At 38.2% G+C, this 23,028-nt stretch overlaps 1 protein-coding gene across 9 annotated transcripts in view; it reads left to right on the top strand.

Annotated features, from left to right (window-relative positions):
- Nucleotides 1-22,790, top strand: part of PCNX1 (pecanex 1) — a 92,161-nt gene extending 69,371 nt beyond the window's left edge. For 7 of the 9 annotated variants that reach the window (XM_074824308.1, XM_074824307.1, XM_074824303.1 and 4 more), the window contains 12 exons: nucleotides 1,104-1,162; nucleotides 1,879-2,094; nucleotides 2,523-2,776; nucleotides 3,762-3,992; nucleotides 5,307-5,407; nucleotides 6,671-6,821; nucleotides 8,556-8,786; nucleotides 9,151-9,425; nucleotides 11,159-11,400; nucleotides 12,479-12,915; nucleotides 14,325-14,465; nucleotides 17,751-22,790. In XM_074824308.1, coding sequence (XP_074680409.1) covers nucleotides 1,104-1,162; nucleotides 1,879-2,094; nucleotides 2,523-2,776; nucleotides 3,762-3,992; nucleotides 5,307-5,407; nucleotides 6,671-6,821; nucleotides 8,556-8,786; nucleotides 9,151-9,425; nucleotides 11,159-11,400; nucleotides 12,479-12,915; nucleotides 14,325-14,465; nucleotides 17,751-17,891 — 2,479 coding nt within the window. In that variant the 3' untranslated portion in view covers nucleotides 17,892-22,790. The remainder of the gene's footprint in view (nucleotides 1-1,103; nucleotides 1,163-1,878; nucleotides 2,095-2,522; nucleotides 2,777-3,761; nucleotides 3,993-5,306; nucleotides 5,408-6,670; nucleotides 6,822-8,555; nucleotides 8,787-9,150; nucleotides 9,426-11,158; nucleotides 11,401-12,478; nucleotides 12,916-14,324; nucleotides 14,466-17,750) is intronic. The other 2 variants (XM_074824305.1, XM_074824310.1) reach the window with 2 other exon arrangements.
- Nucleotides 22,791-23,028: the final 238 nt, after the last annotated feature.

Here is a 23,028-nt window from a genome sequence, read left to right as displayed (position 1 = left end):
GTAGGTGAAATAAGACCTTTAAAGTTTGTGTCCTTTGTTTTTAATAATGTAACTGTGGCTAAATGTGTTGGTTTGTTTTTTTCATTGTGGTGGGGGTTTTTTGGGTTGCTTTTCTTTTTTCTTTGGAGTGCTGCTCCCCCCCCCCCCCGGAGAATACTAGTTTATAGCACTGGAAGTTTTCAATGAGCTTGTTTCTGAAATACTGTAGCAACTGTTTTTTATACTAGCAACACTTTAGCTTTTTGGGTAATTTCTAATTAGAGGTATGCCATCCTGGTAATTTTTTTAAAGATAAAAATTCTAGTATTGTGAACTGCAATTTTAATCAGAAAGTGAATTTATGTACAAAAAGGTTTGGGGGGCAGTTCATAACTGTATTTGACCCGTGTTCATTATTGCTCATTTTACAGCTAAAACTGGTTAACCTCAATATAAAAATCTTTAAATATTTTTTGATCAAGGTGGGATCAATAGTAAAAGATCCTTCATGTCGGATTATACCTCCCTTTGTTTTATTTCTCAGAAGTCCACTATTGTTGATGGAGTATCAGACCATCAGAAATGTTAGATAAACAGCATAGGGCAAGATAAGCAAATAGTTCTGGTGTTGATGGAGAATTAATTTTTCAGTTCACTGCTTTATTGCTTCTTTTCTTTCTAACACTAGAACAGTTTAAATAAAATGTTTCAAATCGTATGTTAAAGAATTAAGGTTGTAACTTCAGCCATAATGAATTTCTGAAAATTGCCCTTTCAGTAAAGTCTACTGGAATGTTAGCTGTGCCGATTTAATTGGTTTTAGGTTTGTCACATCTAAAACTTTGATATCTATGTAAGAAAATATATGCACTTATATCTAAAGCTAAAGATTATTCTATGGCTACCTACTGTGGACAAACTTTATTAGGTATTGGATTATAATGCTATTATAGGCAGAAAATACTTTTACACATAGCAGTAAATTTGCATATTAAATTATTTTAAAATAACAAACTATTTCAGTAGGAATATTTTTCTAACAATTTTTATTCTGTTAGTAGTTTCTTCCCTTAGATTTTCTTACAGTAATAAATTTTGTGCTAAGTATGTTTTATTATTTTCAGCACAAAGCGTGTGGATCATTCAAATACAAGACTGGCTTCGCAGCTTGATCGAAATCCAGGTTAGCTGTCTTAGTCTGACATGGGTGGGTTTTTTGGAGTTTTGTTGGGTAGGGTCGGATTTTTTTGTAGAGTGGTGGTTTTGTCAAATGGCTTTCGTAGGATTCAAGATCAGTTTGCCCTCTGATCTTCTCCAGCCTACCCAAACTTTCTGTTGTTCTGTCTACTGTTTTCTCCTCCATCATCTCTCACTTGCTTTATTCCTTAGTCTCTCCTATCAGTTTATCTTTTTTGCCCCCTACCTTTATGTGTGTCTGCGTTACTTCTTTATTTATAATCATAGTATGCATTAAGCTGTTGTGATTTTTATTCTTCTTAAGTAATTAAAGTAAGCCAAACATTATGCGAGGGTGTCTCAATGTCATGGTGATGAGACTGGTACAACAGTCATTACTGGGATACTTCTGTGCTCATTGGCTTTTGCACTTTATTATGTGGAACAGATTGATGGGAGATGCATGACTGGAACTGAAGGAATAATTTGGAAAGTGGAGGAGTGACTAAGAAGGGAAAAAAAGTTGATCAAAAATACTAAAAGTCTCCTAGCATACTTTTGGAGTAGTTGTCCCTTAAAAATGGGAGGGGGTGGAGAATGACCTTGAAACAACATTGCTGTTAAGAAAAGCGTACGATTTAATGTGAAGTGATAATTGACATTCAAGCTTGATGTTTTTCTGCTGCAGATTCAGATAATAACCCAAATTCAATCTTCTTGCAGGTTCAGATGATAACAACCTGAATTCAATCTTCTATGAACATTTAACCCGTTCCCTTCAGCACAGCCTATGTGGAGACTTGTTGTTGGGTCGGTGGGGAAACTATAGTACTGGGGACTGCTTCATCCTAGCCTCTGACTACCTCAATGCACTTGTACACCTTATAGAGATAGGAAATGGCTTGGTCACCTTCCAGCTGAGGGGGCTTGAATTCAGAGGTGAGTGTGTTACACCCTCTTAACTGTCTGTACTAAAAAGTAGACTTGTGCTTTGGAAACTTAAGTTATTTTCAGTTCCATACTGTAAATTAATTGCTTTGAAAATGGGCTTCAGGGCCTCTTTATGCCCCCATCACTTGTGAGAAAAATAGCTTGCTCTAGCAGAGTTGATGCTAAGTCTCTTTTTCCATTTTAGTGCGACATGGCTACCACAATGGATTCTTACAGACACCAAACTAAAATGTGATCCTAGAGTGGTAAATTAAGCTATCCAAATCTTTTGTGTTCATTGGCAGATAGTTCACTTTGCAATACAGAAACATAACTGGAGATGCATTGGATTCTAAACCCTTCTTAAACACAAGTCAACATTAAAGCAATCATATAAAGTGTTCAACTCTTTCTTCTTTTCTCTATTTTCTCCAAAGGAACTTATTGCCAGCAACGAGAAGTAGAGGCCATCACTGAAGGTGTAGAGGAAGATGAAGGTTTTTGTTGCTGTGAACCAGGCCACCTTCCTCACATGCTTTCCTTTAATGCTGCCTTTGGGCAGCGTTGGCTGGCTTGGGAAGTGCTCGTGACAAAGTATGTTCTGGAGGGTTATAGTATCACTGACAACAGTGCGGCTTCCATGCTTCAAGTCTTTGATCTCCGGAAAATTCTCACCACTTATTATGTGAAGGTATGATCTGGATCAGTACAACCCTTGGGGGCAGCTGGGCTGGATTACATTTAGGAACTGCGTAATGTCTTGAATGTCTAACGTCTTCCGCATGAGGATCATAGACTGTGATACAAACAATAGACGTATGAACACCTTCAGCAAAGGAGGACAGAGTTTGCTGTACTGATGATCACTTGATACTCTGATGCATGAGCAGGATGATGACCCTGTAGTGTAGAACAGAGAGAGGACACTTCCTAGCTGAAGCTGGTGTAGAAACTTGAAAGCTGTTACCCAAATGTAATAGCTCTGTTGTAAATGAAAAGTTAAATAAATAGTGTGTTTCTCTTGGAGACAGTCAAGCTGTTTCAGTCTTCAAAAGCTGTCCAAACCCATCCTTGTTTTTAAATAAATAAATAAATAAAAAGCCCTGCCCTTCAGTTGTAGGAGGACTCAAGGCCTCAGAATCCCTTCAGATAATCAGTTTACTAACTGAGATCATTCATAAGCTACTCTCCTTTAGAGAGGTGAAAATTTTCATGTTGAAATATTTCCAAGATACTTATTCACACACAAGTTGTTGTGTGGTTCCCCCCTTCCCCCCTCCAAACACAAGGGTGTTAAACTGTCTTGCCTTTTATTAGCATTTGAACTCTTTAGAAATTCAGTATCTAGGCCTCCATGTTAACTACATAAAAATTCCTATGTATTTGTCTGTTTTCCTGCAAAATTACAGTGAGAGTCCTGTCCCATCCTTTTTTTCCTTTCTTTATTCATTCAGTGCATGCTTCAGAAATCTTGACAGTCTTTGAAAAATATGCCTGTATACAAACTTGTATTGTGGCTTCTGTGCAAATTTGTTGCCTCTGAGCTAAATAAATGCTACCGTGTATCAGTTTTGTTCATTACTGGAAAATAATGCAAATGAGTTGAAACAATCGACACTGCTGACTTTTTTTTATTGCAAAATACTGACTCATATTTTTAATGACTACTGTTTCAGGGGATCATTTATTATGTCACAACATCTCCCAAGCTAGAGGAATGGTTAGCTAATGAGACCATGCAGGAAGGACTGCGGTTGTGCACAGACCGCAATTATGTTGATGTAGACCCAACATTTAACCCCAATATTGATGAGGATTATGACCACCGTCTAGCAGGGATCTCAAGAGAGAGTTTCTGTATGATATATTTGAACTGGATAGAATACTGCTGCTCTCGAAGAGAAAAGGTAAGTATGATCATGTGGGGAAAGCCATTTGCTATTCTAGAATGGTCTCATTTTTTTTCCCCTGTTGGTTTGACTTACAGGCTGGTTTATTTTTAAAATATTTATATTTGAAATATTAACTTATAGTTTACAGGTTTTGATCTTCTGCTCTAGAAATATGAATTTAAATAAATTCTCTAAGTAGTGTATGATTTAACCTGTTCATAAATGAATCATCATTTACCAACTCAGATGAATCGAATCTTAGTCAGGCATTTATCTACATACAAAAGGGTAGGTTTATAGAATTGATGTTTTGTGCTTAGATGTCAGTGTTTACAAATCAACCTAAACTAAAACCCCCCAAAACCAAATACCTGTTGCCAGCTTATAAGACTGACCACTTCTTTCTTAGTGGTCATACTCTACCACTCCTTTGGACCACTGTGAAAAAGATCATCCCATATTCAACTCTTTTCCTCTCTCTAAATCCTTCCATCTTTTGAATAGAAACATTAATATGTTTGTAGAGGAATGCCTTCACTTCTTACTGTTTATGAAAAAACTGTATGTTGTGTAGTCAAAATAGTGTTGCCTTTGAGAATAAGCAGAAATTGATTGAGATTAAAGAGACAGGAGTATAACTGGAATGTATGGGTTTAATGAAGGATCTGACACTTCAGAGTTCAGTTTTACTTTGGAGGTAAAAGATTAATTAGAAGCTCATTTTAATGGGTGTAAGATTTAGTGTTCTGCAGTCAAATGATTCTCTCCAAGTCACAGTCTTGTGAAATATTTTGTGTAGGTATTGAAAATTGAGTTTAATCACTTGAATGAATGATACTATTGCTTAGGGTATTATATACCCTAATAAAGCTACTACTGGCTTTGAGCTGAGGATGAGTTTCTCCCAAATAAAGCTGTAGTCCAGAACTCAGAATTATATAATCCTAACCAGTAAATGAGAATTCACTTTATTCAGTAAAAGTATTTTTGTCTTAACCCCATAATTTTGCTAATCAACAGTTTGCATACAAGATACACAGTATCCATGAGTAATGTTGCATGCATCTGTTTAGTTTACAGTTTACTACAAATAGAGTATGTGTGTGTCTGCCTTTACAAGTATTCTACGTACTTGCAAAACTTTTAAAAAAGAATTCCTATTGAAAGTCTGAGCAAGGATAACTAGTGTGGTAGGTACATAAGCATGCTTGAATTTGTGTACCTGTGTATGCGTTTGGGTCTTCTTATTCCTCCCAGCAGAACAGTTTTTCTGTGGTGACTTCTTTAGTCTGTTCACCTGAATATTCTTTTCTTTTTTCTTATTACAAGCCACTGGATTCAAGTAAAGATTCACCCCTGGTGACATTGTGTTATGGACTGTGTGTTCTGGGGCGGAGAGCGTTGGGAACAGCTTCACATCATATGTCTAGGTAATAAAATACTGTTGTTGTAAGCTTCCCTTCCTCAAAATCCCTCTGGGTTCCTAGGTTAGGTATTAGATGAGTACCTCTTCATGAAAGAAACAGGTATTTAATGTCATCTCTCCTTAAACTGCACAAATATGCATTGTAACTTGTCTTCATTATAACAGCCAGTGAAACGTAACCAAAGAACAGCAAATGAGGGAGAACTTGAATTTGAGCATTTTGTTTTATCGAACTAATGCAAGGAGAGAATTCTGGTAAGGATCAATTATAACTGGTGAAAAAAACCAAGAATGGGTTGAGTTCTATAAGTAAGCTCCATTTCCTGCTCTGCATATGTGCCCTATATGGAAAAAGGGGAAGAGGACAGCTTCTTAAAATGAAGAATATACATGTCTTAATGGAAGTCAGATCAGACCATTATAATTAGTTTCACAGTTTAGCTGGCTCTGTGGCAAGCAGTTGTGTTTTGTGCAAATCTCCTTCAGCTCAACTCTGTCATCATACGGCAACCTCTTTCTCACAGGCTGACAACCTCAACTTACTTTAGAAAGCCAATGTGAAATATGGTTGTATGTTTCAGGAAATCACAAGGTGATTAAAAAGAAAATAAAAAGAAGCTTAATTGGATGTGGAAGCTATTGGTCAGCTGGGTGCCAACTGTAAAACTTGTTTTACTTCACTTTCAGGGAAACTGTTGACTAATTCTGAGTACCAGCCAATTGACCCCTGAAGGTCCTGCGGATATGCAGTCACAAGAGTGATCAGAGCATATTTGATTTTTTCACTCTTAAGTTAGCTTTGTAAAAGGAAACAATGCCTTTAAGCATGAGGAAATTGTCAAGATTTTTATTCTGTACTCAAACGTGCACAATTGAAGCTACATGTCTTCCTTAACTGGTCCATTGTGGTGTTATATTTCCTGAAAAGTATTCTGGAGATTTTTAAAGAGAAGCAAGTCAGGCATTCCTCACAGTGTTCCTGTTTACTTTAGTCTGTGTAAATAGTCTGTTGCACATGTGGTTTATTCATTACCTGTTCAATGCATGTAGACATCTTGTGTCCAAGCTTTGCTTACACACACATTGTTACTCATATGTTCTGTTCTCCCTGTCTTATCTTGTAAGTTATCTTTATAGAGAAGAATTGTCTGCCTTTCTGTACAGCTCAGTATTTTCTCCTCTTGTCAGTCGTGATAATTGTAGATATGTTTGTATTTCTGTTAATATTTGGGCTGTTTTCTTTTTTTTTTTTTTTCCTCCTTAACAGTAATCTGGAATCTTTCTTATATGGCCTGCATGCCCTATTTAAGGGTGACTTCCGTATATCTTCAATTAGAGATGAATGGATCTTTGCTGACATGGAATTGCTGAGGAAAGTAGTGGTTCCTGGAATACGGATGTCACTGAAGCTACATCAGGTGAGAGATTACCCAGGAGGATGCGTCCAGTTCTTTTTATTTCTGTGCGTTTGTTCTTTTAAAAATAAGTGGCTTGGAGACAGCAAAAAGAGGAAAAGAATAAAAAGCCATGTGATAGAGATGGACAGCTGAAAATGAGGGGGTATCATGTCTTGTCTTTTGTTTTATTATAGCTCGTGTGGAAGGTAATACAGAGGAAAAGGGAATGGAGTTGATGCTTAGAGCTTGAAAATTGCATCAGATGTAGATCAGAGAACATGTCAAGCCCTGTTTCATATCCATCTAGAGATAATTCCCTTATGAGCAGCCTCTCTGATAGTTTCCCTCCCTCTTCCACTCCCCACATATATGTAATTGGTTATCATGCCATTCAAAGTTGCACACCCCTCTCCTTCAGTGGGAGTTGTTTTTCTTGTTCGTTTTTTTTCTTTGAAGTATTGTAGTCACAGAGACTTTGGCATTAATCATTGATCCCATCAGTAAGGTTTCAGGTGAGTATGAGGTTGCCTTTCAATAAGCTGAAATTGGGGTTGATCTTTATAGTGAAGTGGGGGGTGAAGATAAACAATCTCAAATTCTGTCCGGTGCATCTATTAACTAAGCTCAGCAAGTACAAGAAAGTATGTACCAAGTGATAAGCGCTCTGAGAGGGGGGGTAAAGTGTTGGTGCTCTAGAAGAACAGATTGCTTGAAAATCATATTAGATAGGCAGATCTTAGTTGAACTTTTTTGATAATAATTAAAGTTTCTTTTTTGTCTTCATTGCAGAGTCTAGAAGTCCCCCAAAGCTAGCAGTGGTTGAATAAATGCCTTCATGTAACACAAACTGCCTAAACTTAGCAGAATGCATATGTTAGGAGTACATGTAGCAAAGCAGAATAATTACAAAATCATTGTTGAAACCAGCAGAGATACCACTTCAGCAATTCTGAAGTGTTCTCAGTATATTTGGGTTACTGTGTGCAATGGGCTTGAATTCATTCAGAGAATGAAAAGTGACAAAAATCCAAATATCTCTAACAATAAAATATGGTTTTTTTCTGAACATTATTGTATTAATCAGTAAAGGGTGACTTTATTCACTTGAAGTGCAGTAGCATATCAAGGGTTCAGCCAGTGTTGGAAATTTAGCTATTAATGACTATCCTTTTTTAACCAGAAAGTAGTGTGACCTAGTACTGAATTGAACTTACAAATTTTGTGTGTATTTGACTGGCAGAAATGTAAGTTGTCTGATAGTATCTGATGCTGAAATAGTCTGTCATCAAGTACTAATGTGAACTTTTTAATACAAAGTACAGATAAATCTTACTGGTTTTCTTCCTATTGCTATTTTAATATAATATAATACAGTCTCAGTGAACGATCAGTGCTTTACTTAAGTGGTTTTTACAGTTGAAGACTTGTGAATAAGCAAAGAAGCTAAAACTAAAATGCTTCTGCAGGCAATATAAATATATAAATCTAGTGTAAAATTCAACTAGAATCAATAATAGGCATGTCATTCAAATCATTTTGATTTTAAGTTAAAGAAGGCAAACACAAGCAAACAACTAGTCTGTTGGAAAAGCAGTCATCTTTACCTATGTTCTTTAGTAGGTATCTGATGTTTTTTGATGTCTTTGTAATGCACTGAGCCTTTCAAGAGTTTGAAGTGTAAAATATTTGATTTTTAGATGTAGTTACATCTGAAATGTTAATCATATCTTACTGAACATGTGTTCTTGGAAATAGGATCACTTCACTTCTCCAGATGAATATGATGATCCCTCTGTCCTTTATGAAGCCATAACAACCCATGAAGAAAATCTGGTTATAGCACACGAAGGGGACCCTGCTTGGCGGAGTGCAGTTCTTTCCAATTCTCCCTCTCTCCTTGCTCTGCGTCATGTGATGGATGATGGCACCAATGAATATAAAATCATTATGCTGAATAAACGGTATCTCAGTTTCAGGGTCATTAAGGTGAGCTTTGTGCACGTTCTACAATGCGACAATATGTTGTAGTGTATTTGAGTAGTTATACCGAACTGCCACTTCAAATTGTTACTTATTTATTACTGATCTGTCATTGCTAGGGCTGATTCTTCTCATATAGTAGAAGTATTTAATCAGAAGACCAGGTCTCATCCCATTCTTAGATTTGCTTTATTCGCACTGTTGCAGCCTGTGTCCCTAAGTTCAGCCTTTTAAAGAAGCGGATATGAATGCTTGCCATTCTGCAGTGCGGTATTGCGTACACTCACAAAGGCCTAGCTATAGCAAAGCAGTCATCACACTCTCTCATTGTTTCACTTTCTGACACAGCCCTTTCTGCTTGGTTTTGCAGGTGAATAAGGAGTGTGTGCGTGGCCTGTGGGCAGGACAGCAGCAGGAGCTTGTCTTCCTGCGTAATCGTAATCCAGAAAGAGGAAGTATCCAAAATGCAAAACAAGCTCTGAGGAACATGATCAACTCCTCTTGTGACCAGCCAATTGGATACCCAATCTACGTGTCACCTTTGACTACTTCCTATTCAGATAGTCATGAACAGCTGAAGGAGATTCTTGGGGGAGCTATCAGCTTAGGAAACATCAGAAACTTCATAGTGTCTACATGGCACAGGTGAGCTGAGGAAATGAGCTCTTATTAGTATGTGTTAATGCTCTCATAACCTGTTAACTAGCCTTGTACATGCCCAACACAGCATAATTTATAATATTCAGTCACATAAAAATAAATAAGCCTTGACTTTTATTTCAGGCACATCTGTAGCATATGGCAGTTGGTTTGATACAGGAATAATCTTCAAGGCATGTAAGTAACATGCCACAAACAATGTAAATGAGAGCTCAGAAAAAACAGGACAAAATCTAGATGCAGGGACTACAACTTCAGTTCTCATGTCAGCTCTGATAATAAGAGACAATACAACTTCTGTATCTTTTTCAGTACCATCACTTTTGCAGTCTGTAATACCATTTTACAGATTCAGGACTATTTCATAGGGTTCCTGTCTGTCAAATATTTAGCATGCAAGTGCTGATACTAATGTTATTAGGGTATGCTCACACACAGTAACACAATCTTTAGCTGTTGTTCAGAATTTCATGAGTGCTTATAAATACTCTGTATGTCAGAGCCAGAACAAGTAACTGGAGTGATAATAATATAATCCTCCCTCCACTTGACCCCTCAGTAACCCAGTACAAACTCTTGCTGTGCTGTGTTTTAACAGGCCATGAGAACTTCTACTGCACTTCTGGCCCCCTTATGACTGTGGCTCCAAAAGCAACAGTGGCAGCTGTGTGTGGCATTCAGACATGTATGTCCCAATTCTTACTAGTTTCAGGAGCTGGTGCCACAGTTGGAACAGTCCTGTAGCTGTTCTGATGGTCATATTTACACTTAAACATCTACAGCACATCAAACCAGAATGTGCTTCACCCCAGAATATGCCACACTTAACTACAGTCTGTGTGATTGTCTTCTGTTGCCATTTGCTTGTCCGACATGTGGATAGAATAACAGGTGAAAGTATGACACAGAACAGTATTTGGATCCAAGCTGTGTATGCTTCAGGATTCTGGATCCCAGGGGCAGATGAAATTAGGAAGGGAGTACTCAGTGTATTTGAGTGCAACAGAAAGAAAGGAATAGTAAAAAGTAGCAATTGAAGGGAGGAGGAATGTGTTGTGTTTTTTGCATCCATCTGAAGTTTATTAATGCAGACAATGTGGTGAAAAGCCTGTATGGTTATATACACTGGAAAATGTTGGCTAAGCTACTGTCTGAATGTTCAAACTTCACACTAGAATTTATGATTCAAATAATTGCAATACATGCTTCAAACAACCATGAGTAGGTTACTGAAGGTAACAAGAAACCAAATACATGAAAAAAAACCCAAACAAAACACCATGCTCTCTTCCTGCTCATCTGAATAGACAACGATTTTACAGTATAAGAATACATGTACAAAGGTGTGTTAAGGAGCATAAATTTTACTAAACTATTACAAAAGAACCAGAATGTTCTACCAACATTTTATATTTAGAATTTTATCACTTTGTTGTGCTTCAGAGGTGGCTTGATTTTTTTCAAAAGCTATTTTGTATGAGCATTTGGCTTATTATAAGTAACTGTTACTTAAATAGCTGTCATGAAGAAAATTGTAATCTCTTAGAAAACAGCATTTGTATTTGCAAAGCGTGTTCTGAGAAAATAAAGTCAAGTTTTATCTGATTTTTAGGGAATGCTCTAGGTTGTGCTGAGTAAAGCCTGTCATCATAAGGCATTTCTTAGAATCCCGGTGATTTGGAGGCCTGACTTAGTGTGTCAATTGCATGTGTTTTCAGACTAAGGAAAGGCTGTGGAGCTGGCTGCAATAGCGGTGGAAATATTGAAGATTCAGACGCTGGAGGTGGAACTTCTTGCACAAGTAACAATCCAACTATCAATGAGTCACAGGGCAGCATGTCACAAGGAGGAGGGAATGCAACTACAGGGCAGGGACCTGGAGCAGTACAGCACCCTCCTGTTGCAGCTCATCCCACAACTCTTCCTGCAGCTCATCCACCAACTCATCCCTCCACTCTGGGTAAAGTTAAAATAAAACAAAGCAACCATTTTATACAAGTACAATCCTGTAGCCAGAACTGGCTTTTCAGGTCTTTGAATCAGGGCTAAGTTAAAGTAAACAAAAGTGACTTGGTTATGTAGTGTTAACACCTGCTGGATTCATCTCAAACTACAGTGCTGTTTTATGCAACGCAAGGTTTCCAAACAGAGATTTGAGCAATAGGGGTATAGTTGTGCTGGCAAAATAGATTAAGTAACTTTTCATAACACCTCTTTTCACTTCTGTTGTATTGCCTGCAAATGCTAAACTTACCATATTTTGTGAGTGTCTTTATATTTCTTATTTATACAGTGGAATGGATTCTCTATTTCCATAGTATTTTAGCTGAATCCTATCCAAGAGTCCATAGTGATCTGTAGTTAGGGAGGTGATAAACAATAAAGCTGAGAAAGGTTTCCAAACACTGCCTTTCCTCACAAAGAATACAGAAGTTTACGTAATTGAATGAACTTTTTTTTAATGCAGCATAATTAGGTCTGTCAGCTATGGAGAGGTATCTACAAGTACTTAGTATAGGAAAAGCAGTGACACCAGTGCTCATAAACTGCAATTCCTGCTTTTCACTTTAAGTGTATTAAATATTTTTGAACTTGTTTAAGAACAGCTTTGGCTCTAACAAATTTTCTGACTCAATCTCTGAACATCCAGTCAAGCATATTAAGAAAGAATATTTAGCAGTTTGAAACACGGACATATCTACCTGCCTTAATGCCTTAAGTATGGGAAACTTAAGTGTTAATATTAAGAAGCAAATTGTTAATGTGGGAAGAGCAATTGAAGCATTTTTCAAGATACTTGTCTTGCAGGGATTGTGAATTGAACAGAGTATGAAATTCCAAGATGAGATGAATGGAATGTATTCAAATGCCCTGCTATATGAAATGCAATGGAGATCATCTGCAGTGCAGCTGTTTCAGATGATGTTGATTAGACCCACCAGTTTTGTATCTAGGCGCTAAAACGTTTGTGTGTTGGCAATCTAATGTGTGTGGGAGGCTTTACCAAACTCTCCTGATTCTGTATCTTTTACTTTTAGGCACCAGTCACAGCTCTCACTCTGTGCAGTCAAGCCTTGTCAGACATTCCCCTGCCCGTGCCTCAGTAGCTAGCCATTCATCTTATTGCTACGGCAGTCGTCATTCATCTCTTCGCACATCCACAACAGGCTTTGTGCCTTGTCGGCGCTCTTCCACCAGTCAGATATCCCTTCGTAACCTCCCATCATCCATCCAGTCCCGCCTATCTATGGTGAACCAAATGGAACCTACTGGCCAGACTGGGGTCAGCGCGCAGCATGGACTGCCCTCTTCTAGCAGCTCCAGCCAAAGCATCCCAGCCTGTAAACAGCATGCCCTTGTGGGCTTTCTAGGGACAGAAGGAGGGAGTAATGCAACTGAAACTCAGTCAGGTGGTAATGCAAGCCCTGCAAATCAAATGCAAGCCAAAAAGGATGACGTTATTTACAGAATCCAGGTGAATAGTCCAGAAAAACAAGTTAACCTACGCTTCCACGTGCTTTGTTAGTGTTACCTTGTATGTTGTTCAAATCACTACTTTTGAATGCACACACACAGTCTGGAATGTCTCAGCATACAACTATTGTGCAGTTACATTGGGAAAACTAATGTGAGGAAAAGGTTTTCTGGACAACCAGCCTTCCTGCATGCTTAGACATCCTTGTTTACATTACTTACATGTCTTGCTGTAGTGCAGCTTTGAGAGTGTCAGCTGAACTTGGGTTCCACTCATACTTAGTTTGCCTTTATTCATTACAATGTGTAAAGCTAAACAGCTTAATTTGCAGGCCAGAAAGCAACTAGTTTTTTTCTTTTAAACCAGGTAGATTTTCCATAAAAGTAAGTGTAAAAATACTTTCATATGTATTTATTCATTTTCATATGTATTCTCTGGTTATTGCCCCAAGTCTGGGTTTACTGACCAGCAAACAGTACACCATTGACTAAGTTAAATCATAGCAGCCTTACTTGTTTTGTGAAAACCCAGAAATTTGTATTCTTGATCTTCCAGCTTTTATTAGTCCCACATACATGTCTGGCAGGATCTTAGTGGGAAACATCAAGAAAGGTATTTAATAGGATAGATCATAACAAACGTGATTTCATTGCTGATATCACCTCATTTTAGAGTAATCCTAAGTAAACTTAGTAAACTGCACCATAGTGGGAAAGTTAACAAATAAATTTTGCAGGTGTGTGCTTAGTAGCTTTTGTTTACAGGCAAGGACCATTTTATGAAACCGTGTAATTCCTCTGTGTAAGGAGGATACAGGATATCCATGTGCCCTTGGATAGTGGACATTACGCAGTTGTCTCCTTAAATAGGAAGAAGTTTTCAGGAGTTTTCTCCTGCTGCCCCTGTGGAAAGGCCAGTTTACTCCAAAACACGGGGTGGGTCTCAACTAACCATGCTAGTAGATAAGTAATTCTTCAGCCTAACAGCAAATTCTCCAAGACCATGTTTCTTAGAGATGTTCTGTAAGAAGTGATGAGCCAGTTTTAAGAGCTTATCATCCCTTAACTTTTCCCTGCTACTGGACCATGATGTGCCAGCTCCTCAGACCCTGCCATGAGCCAGTGTAACAACTGAAAGAAGGGGTGGGAAAGGAAACCAGAGCTGCTGCTTCAGACAGCAGTGAACTGGTATATTGTCAGCTGTGTCTGAAACCACAGTCTAACTTCCAAATTCTGTGCTGCTCAGGCTTTTTCCTAGCCTGGAGCTTGAGTTTCCAATATTGGAATTGGTCAGAAATCGATTTCTGTGGGTTTAAGCCAGTTCTCTGGAAGTATGCAAAAGGTTGCAGTTTATCTGTTTCTTTTAAATTTTGGCTGAACTAACAGTCAAAACTCAATTCCTACTTATAGTTAATGGATCCCAGTCAAGTACTGGAAGGGATCAACGTGTCAAAAAGGAAAGAGCTGCAGTGGCCAGATGAGGTGATACGGCTAAAAGCTGGAAGAAACAGCTGGAAAGACTGGAGTCCTCAGGAAGGCATGGAAGGCCATGTAAGTTTTACTTAGCTGACAAGCTACTTCTAAAAAAGGCAGTGTCTTGATTCTATGGCAGTCTGCCTAGATGTCAAGGCCAAAGACACATGCAGTAGTGAGTTGGATCAGCAGCTGTCCTCCAAGTCACTGTTGCTGGAAGAGCAGGTCTAGAATCCTAATTTGAAGCAGAGGAATGTTTCTGCAACTGTATCCAAAAGATTTGGGATGGTGATTCAGATGTTGTCGACCACCTCTCCTTCCTTGCCTTCTTCCAGCTCTTGTCATGAACTCTCAGGCATTGTGCTCATTCATCCAACCTTCATTTTCCTTTCATTAAACTGAATCCTTGAGCAAATATGGAAGGTCAATTTACCAACGAGTCCGTAATTGAATGGGTAACAGCATTTGTTTTTAAATTATTCTGATAAAAATAGAGCCAAGTAAGATTGTCTTTAGATGTCTCTATTATATAATAGGTACGTGATAGGTGTTTACTTTCATTTAAGAAGGAAATCTGCTGTAAGTAAAACTTGCGAAAGCCTGTGACTTGAAAGTCCATCCCCCTTTTTCCTAGGGGTGTTATATCTGCATTTTATAAAAATTCACTGCATTAGTTAGAAAACTTACCTCCCAATTTAGGCTCTCCTTAGAAGGAAAAACCACAGCTCTGTCTTGAGACTTCTTGGATATTACCAAGGCATATGTTTTGTTTTGTTTTTTTTTTTTTTAGACCTTTGTGTCTAAAAGGATGCTCCAGTGAGTATTCTTTCAGTGATAAATAGTGAAAGGGAAGAATCACTGACATTGTGTCTGCATTGGTTCATTGATATAATTGTATTTGCATTTGGAATATGTCAGTTCTGACAGTTCATAAGAATTTGCTTTGACTGCTTACCACAGTTGGAGGTGTTAGTTATAAATTGGATTCAGGGGCTGGATTTTGCTGTCTGAAAGTCCACATCACTGTGGATGTATGTGCAAACTTCAGGTAAGAAATGGCAATATGCTGATAACACAGTGTATGCTAAAACTACTTTGATGTTATGTGTATGTGAAGGAAGGGCCCTGGAAATAAATTCCTTCCACAAATAATTTTATCATAGTTGACAGTCCACTCTTAAGATAGTAGGGTTACCTTGTAGGTAACACCTAGGAGTAGAATGCTGTTGTAAACATTCATAGTTATGTTGGGTTTAGACATTATAGTTTTGGCGCTTCCTTATTAACTATTGCAGATCAAGAATGTCGTAAAGATGGTGAATGTAAAGGGTTATATCAGAATGCGTTTTGTTGCCTGGTATCATTGGACACATTTTTCTCAGGAGTTCATGAGTGTGTTTTGCAAATTGCAGCATGCTGACGTGTACAGTGATTGATGTTACACAAACATTAAAATGAGGATTTGAAGGTCAGAGTAAGCTACTGTTCTGAATGCGCCAGATTATTCTTGCATTCTGAAAGCACCAGGTTATCTTATGTGTGATTAGGAGGAGAGGATTTAACTTGATGACATAGTTTCTGCTGCCTGTGGTTAAACTAATATCAGTAAAGCCATTAGCTCTTAGGACAGTCTTCCCTTACTGATCCTGTAGCAGGCAGAAGTGATTCTTACCTCCTGAGATGCTGCTTGTCAAGCAGTTTAGCAGCCAAAGCCTTATGTCAGTGCTCTCAGTATGAAGTTCAGCATTTTTCCTAACTTTGCTTTTTATTTTGCTGAGTGTACAATACAGTATATATAATACGCAAAGACATTATAGGGTTTCTTCAAAAAAATTAAATTTAGCAATCCTCTTTGTATTGTAGCTACTTCTTCCAGGACTTTGAGATTAAGGTATACTCTGCACTGTCTTTCTGTGATACCTGACACTGGCATGCAGAAGAACCCTTTTCCCCCCAAGAAATTCTTATCACCTCTTAACTATCTAATGACATCATTTTGCATGTTAGCAGTCATTTATGGGCATCAAATAAATGTCAATCATGATAGAAGAGATGTTAAAACTGAGTGTGGGGGCATGGTTGCAGTGAGTTATAATCTATGTGCAACTTCTGCATATACACAGCTTTTAAGGAGCCACGATACTGATGCCTTGGAGTCAGCCCTCATCTACCTCAAAGGCACCAGTTGTAAGTTGGACAACAAGGATGTAGTACTTCCTTGTACATGGTTTATGTGTCTGGGGATAGAATATTCCTGGCCTCACTCGATACAGCAGCATAAAAAGTTTATCTGGACAGGCTTTGATGAAGACAGATTTGAACAGACCGCTTAAATATCATGCTGTGGCATCAAGCAAAGGGGAACTAAGGATGCCGTGCTTCCCTGGCTGAAATGCTCTCCCTGTGGATTATCTGTGGGTGTTTTGTCCTTTTTTCCCCACCTGTATCATTAGAACTCTTGAAAACTGTACTGTCCTGGGTTTTGTAAAAATTAACTTTATTTGCTTTTTACCTTACCTTGTCTTGAATTTAGGGTTCTTGTCCCACAACTGGCAAATTTGAGATAGTTCTGTGGAGCTGGCAATACTTAAAACCATGTTACTGGAGCATCCTTGTGGTTCCTTTGGGGTACCCAGAGGTTAAGGGTGTATTTTTATAGAGGCAGCTGAGCAGACACATACAAGGTCATGCAAGGGCCTGTATGGAAAAGGGACCTTCTGGTGGTCAATATCAGGCAGGATCCTTGGAAGCAGCATCAAAGTACCCTGAATTCTGTAGATCCAAGTGAGTATGGGACAGTAGTTTGTGGCACTGTTTCTGAAACCCTTCCTCTTTCTAGTATTTTTTCATTTAAAATTATCTTTGAACAGTTTAATTTAAAAGATCAACCGTGAATTCAGAGTAGGGAACAAAATTAGGGGAAGGAATTTGACTTAGAGGAGATAGTATAGTAGTTTACACCTAACTCCTGATGAACTACAGTTCTGTGCTATTATGTGCTGCGCAGCACTGAGGCAATTTAAGACTCTTACAGCTAGACCATCAAAATATCCCAAATCTGTACCTCTACACTTTTTTCAATTGTTATTCACTTTGCATGAACTGTTTAGTTCTGATTTGGGTCAAATTATTTGCTCCTGCTGAAATTCACATCAAAGGCTGGCTATTCACAGGTAAGCTGCAAGACTTCAATGATTAGCTTAGCTGTGGGTATGCTGTCACTGAAAAATGAGCAACTAAGTCAGTGTAGCACTTGTTATTGCTCTTTTTGCCCTGTAAGTGTCTTGAATTATCAGCCATAACTTTGATATGGCAGCTTTCCCTATGGAACTTACGTTTTATTTTACTTTTGTTTCCCTCCAGGTGATTCACCGCTGGGTGCCTTGCAGCAGAGATCCAAGTAGTCGGTCCCATATAGATAAAACCATCCTGCTGGTTCAAATCGAAGATAAATACGTTGCTGTTGTTGAAACTGGAGTCCTTGAACTTGGGGCTGAAGTGTAAATCTCTTTGAGACTGAAACTTCCCCTTCTGCAACGGTTCAGAAGAGAGAAGGGTCCAGAAGAAGCAGCTCCCAGGACATGAAACTTTGGTCCAGTTGTAGGAAAGGACTTGAAACACAGATTTGTCTAAGTCCCTTTCCCCCAAATAAACAAGTGTAAGAAATTTTTTTTTAAGTTGTTAGCTGCTGAAGAAACATTTGCATGAAGGATAGATTTGTTGAGACATATCTTTTTGTTTATAAATTTTGTTTATGCATTGCGTAATGCTTTAAATCAACAAACTTTTCAGTTCTAAGATCAGAGCACCTCATATTTTTCTAATTGTTTTGCCAAAAATTGCCATGTCTTGTCACAGAGTGTGTGGAATTCATCCACCTTATTTTAAAGAAATTGACTACAAACCTTCAGTTTGGTGAAACAGTGTAAGGGTTTCAGGTGTGGCAAGAAGAGACTGAACAGATGTATAGATTCTTATTCCTTATGAGCTAAACATTAATGAGAACTGCACTAATTTTTTTACAGCAATGCACTAAAAACAACCCTGAGATTGCTGAGAACATTTATTTATATATATAAATATAAGTATATAAAATACCATTATTTAAATTGCCTTTGGGATTAATCCCCTCCCTCTCCATATACATGTTGATGGTAAGGGCTGTGCCATGGGTTTGGTTCTATGTTCTGTATTTCGTACAAGTGCATTTGCTGCATCCTCTTCACAATAAATGGTAAAATAACAAATATGTAGAAAAGCACCTGAGTATCCCTGTACTACATCAGACTCTACTGTGGTGGCAGTGGTACCTCAAATCTGTACAACATGTCTAGCTTTAAAGTAGACCCAAATATACTACCTTTCATCTGTCCTCCCTTCACTAGCCATGGCTACTTTGCTTCTTTACACCCAGAGCTGGCTATGTTGTTTCATTGGCTCTTCTCTGGCAGAGACAGTTTGAGTTTTGTAGGGGGAGGTGCTGGTCCGTGATTACTTCATGGATGCTTGAAGGTTTTTGTGATTCCATCCAATTTAAAAAGAAGAAACAGCAACAACAAAACCCAGAAAAACCAAAACAGAAAAAACCCTAACAAAAAGTTGAGTTCAGCTTTTAAAGAGCTTTTATAGAAGGCACAGCCCTAAACTTCTATCACTTTTACCACCTTGCCTTTTCTTTCCCTTTAGTCTTCATTCTTTTCTATGACTTGAATTTTATTTTCTGTGATTATATATTCTATGTAAGTATAATTTGAGTATTTATAACTGTGAAGTTGAATTATTCATGTGTTACATATCCTAGGTTTTATTGTATTTTTTTAAAAAGTGTGTATTCAGGGAAACAAGTAACTCAGAACTATCATGGGAGTGTGAGAGGGAAACTGGTTTGTTCTTGACTTGCAGTTCCTATGACTCACTTCTCTTAATCCGTAAGAAAGAAATGTACCTGTTGTGATTGTTTCCTGTTTCTGACCTGTAATTATGTAGGACTCTGTGGGGAAACTGCACACAGTCCTAGCTTTTGGGAGCAGCCATCTTCTTCCCAGTCACCTCCGTTTCTTTATATGTAACGTAACCAGAAGAGACTTCTGATACACCACGAGAGGTTATTGTAATTATTTCTCTGACATCAGAGAAACTTTGTCCATTATGTACCTAATGTAAGTGTAAAATTATATGGGATAAGACAAAACAAAGGAAGAAACAGCTACCTAAGAAATACTGATATTCTGACTCAAGTCACCGTATGCCATCTAGCCGTGTAAGGGTAAGTCTGTGTGCCTGGCAGCTAGTCAGTTCTTGATATTGTTCCCAGTGAATTATACTGGGACCTTGCTTACATCATAGACTATGCAAACTTGTACTCAAAGTACTGTGCATCTTACAGTTGCATATTGCTATTTGGTTTATGCATATGTAGTCCCATTTAATCCTGGTATAAGTGCACAGTTCTGGATCTGCCACCATTGAAACAATTTTGCTGTTCCACGTAGGTTATCACATGTGCACATTATAGTATAGTTGAATTCATCTCCTGCATATCTGAAAATGTAGTACAGTAGATGAACCTTCTTCAGCAGTCTGGTAACGTTGCTGTTGGGAACAAAGAAAATCTGTAAGTTTTGAATTGAAGGTGTTTTCGTTAAGGTTTTATTCTGTGTCCCTCCCATCAGGTAATTACAGGGTTTCCTGTATCACTAGGAATATTGCTTCGTCTTAGAAAGAGGAATTTGTTTGAAAATAGGCCCCCATTGATACTAGTTGCATGAGGTTTTTTTCCTGTACTGAAGCCTTGAGGTAAACAAATGACTGAAAAACAGAAGACCTAGTGGGTTTTGATTTTGTTGGTTTTACTTTTTAAACTTGACTGAAGCAACTTTCAGTATGTTAACCCTGGCTCTTGAACAGTCTCTTTCACTCTCTTCAGGGCAAGATAATGATAATGTCCATTGCTGGTAATAGACATGATGGGAATTAATGGCTTGTTAACATAAAAATTCTAGAGAATATGTAACTGCCTGGAATTAGATCAGCAAACAACACATGAGGAAAAAGAAAGGCTTTTTTTAGGGGCAAAGAGAATTGATGGATCTTTTTTTAATCTTAAGGCTTTTGGTGTGTTTCCTTCAGGAGATGGATTTTCATGTGTCCAGTTACCAGGTTAATACCTTCTTTCAGATACTCAGCAAACACCTGTTTGAAGCCATTCACATGGTGCTCGTACCTATTCCAGATTTGTTCCAGAAACCACCTAGTTGAAATTTCACTCTTGCATAAGGTTTTGGAAAACTAACTTTTTCAAAAAAGCTTTTCCTGCATTCAGAACTCATATATGATTTTACGTTGGTTTGTGCAAAGTTTGTCTTGGTTTCCACTGTGCAAGTGACAAAACCGTGTTTGTTTTCTTCTAACTCCCCACAGGATAGATCTGTCTGTGGAAACCTCTGTTCCCGATGGAGATAATTTCATCTTTTGTTATCTTTTATTTGGCCTTTGTCTTGATGCATAATATTTTTCTCCTGCTTTGAGTATGGAAAAGATGGGTATTTTCAAATTAGTTCTGTCAGTCCAGATTGAGCTCAGCATAGAGCAGGGGTTTGGTTGTGGTTTGGTTTGGTTTTTTTTTTAAGATCTTTCTAGGCTTTCATGAAAACCCTTTATAGATGAGTGCTTTAACTCTGTCCACTTGCATTGTGTGATATCCTTTTGTCATAAGAACATTCCAGTTGAGTCCCATTGTTTTAGCTTCCAGGTAGATCCCAATCTATTTTGTTTCTTTCAGATTTCTTGAAAGGTGGTATCTGTGTGTACATATGTCCGAACTTACTGCTCCCTAGAACAAATACTCAGTTACAGAAAACTGCTGAAAATCCTGCTAATCAGATTATGTTCATTAGTAAAAATGGCTGCTACTTAATTTTTTTAAACCTCTTCCCATTTTACCTCCCTGTGAAATCTTTTAAAATGTTCTGATTAAAACAAACAAAACCCTAAAATATTATGTGACACCTCTGAGATGTCTGTGCCACTTGCACTGCGTGATACTTGTGATGAATTCTGGAGATCTCTCTTGTGATTCAGCATTTATGACATTATTTCAGAGCTGGGGGTAGAGCGAGGGGGAAGATGATGATGATTATTTTTTTAAGGTAATTCCATGTAGGTTGGATGGTCCTACAGGCACTTTGCCTGGGACATGTGGCATGTGTCTGAGTGGTGATCTCAGTTTTCCAGTCCGCTGTGTAGTTCGTCACCAAGCATTCCTTACCCCCATGTTCACAGCCCCCACGGGAACTAAAGAACTCTTAGGAGAAGCCTAGATGACTGGTGAGGTGAAAGTTGACGACTCGTGGCACAGGTCCATGCTCGTGGCTGTTTGGCGAGTGGCCATAAAGCTTGGTCCAGACTAGGATGTGAGGGCTGAGGCGGGAGAAGAGATGCCTTACAATTGGATTCAACTTCAGATCGTTTCTCTGATAATGCACACACCACCATACGATCTAGGACTGTAGATACAAAGACACTGCTTTCATGATCTTTCTCAATTACAGAATTCTTCACAAAATGGAGCAGGATAGATTGCATTTCTTACCGTTAACAATATTATTCAAATATTATTCAACTTATATTGGATTTGGGGTTAAACCACCACAGGTTTTATGTACTTGATTTTATTAAGGAATTTTATACCTATTATATAGGCATCTATTCTTTTCTTGTCTGGCTTGCTGTTTGATAATCTAATGCAGTACATTCAGTGGCGCTGGACTCTTTCAGAAACTATACTGGTAATTACTGGTGCCTTAGTAAAAAAGTGGGTGCATAACTCCTTGGTGGAAAGTAAAGCATGTGTCTTGTTTCACCCCAGCATGATATGCATATTTCCAAAAAGGAGATTAAGATGGCTGCTCCAAAAGATTTCAGGAGTGTACATATATCACTCGGTCACAAACATCTGAATTTGAGCAATTTTTATTACTTCTGGTATGTACAGTTTGAATAGATAATCCCAGTACACCTAGTCCACAACTCTGAAAGATGGCGATCAAATAGCTGGATGTGTTAAGTTGTCACACAGACGCCCCCAAAAGCTTGACGATAAGCTGCTGGCTAGGAAATGGAGGGAGAGGGGAGTAGAGCGTAAATGAGAGAATGGCTTTGTTTTTTAACGGATGATGAAAATATATATTGCCTCTACCAGCAAACGAATACCTTGCCAGGGATAGGGATATATGTATCTGCGTGTCTGTGAGTGTGTATGTGTCTGCGTGTGTTACTGGAAACAGCCTGTAAATATTGTAGCTGTTTAAAATGGAAAAGGCAGAGAGTTTTTTGCAACATGTTGCAGCAAAAGGACAGTGTTGACAGTGGAGAAACACTGAGAAATAAAAAAACCTTTTTTCACTTGTTGTCATTTATTGCGCTATTACATTCTCTTAAGATATCATTCTCACAAATTCCCTGTAAGAACTGTTTTACGTTTACTCAAATCACCTGTTAATGAAGGATTCTCTTATTTTAAAATCTTTTCTCTTATGTAGCTGTAGTAGTAGAAATAAGAACCTCAGCTATTCCTAATTTACTGCCAGCATCATACCTGTTTTCATGCTTTTACATAAATACAAGTGCCACATGCCCTCTC

Source organism: Strix aluco, chromosome 4 (assembly GCF_031877795.1).
Source record: "Strix aluco isolate bStrAlu1 chromosome 4, bStrAlu1.hap1, whole genome shotgun sequence".
In the NCBI taxonomy this organism is placed as follows: domain Eukaryota; kingdom Metazoa; phylum Chordata; class Aves; order Strigiformes; family Strigidae; genus Strix; species Strix aluco.
This window is presented reverse-complemented; position numbering and strand designations above follow the sequence as displayed.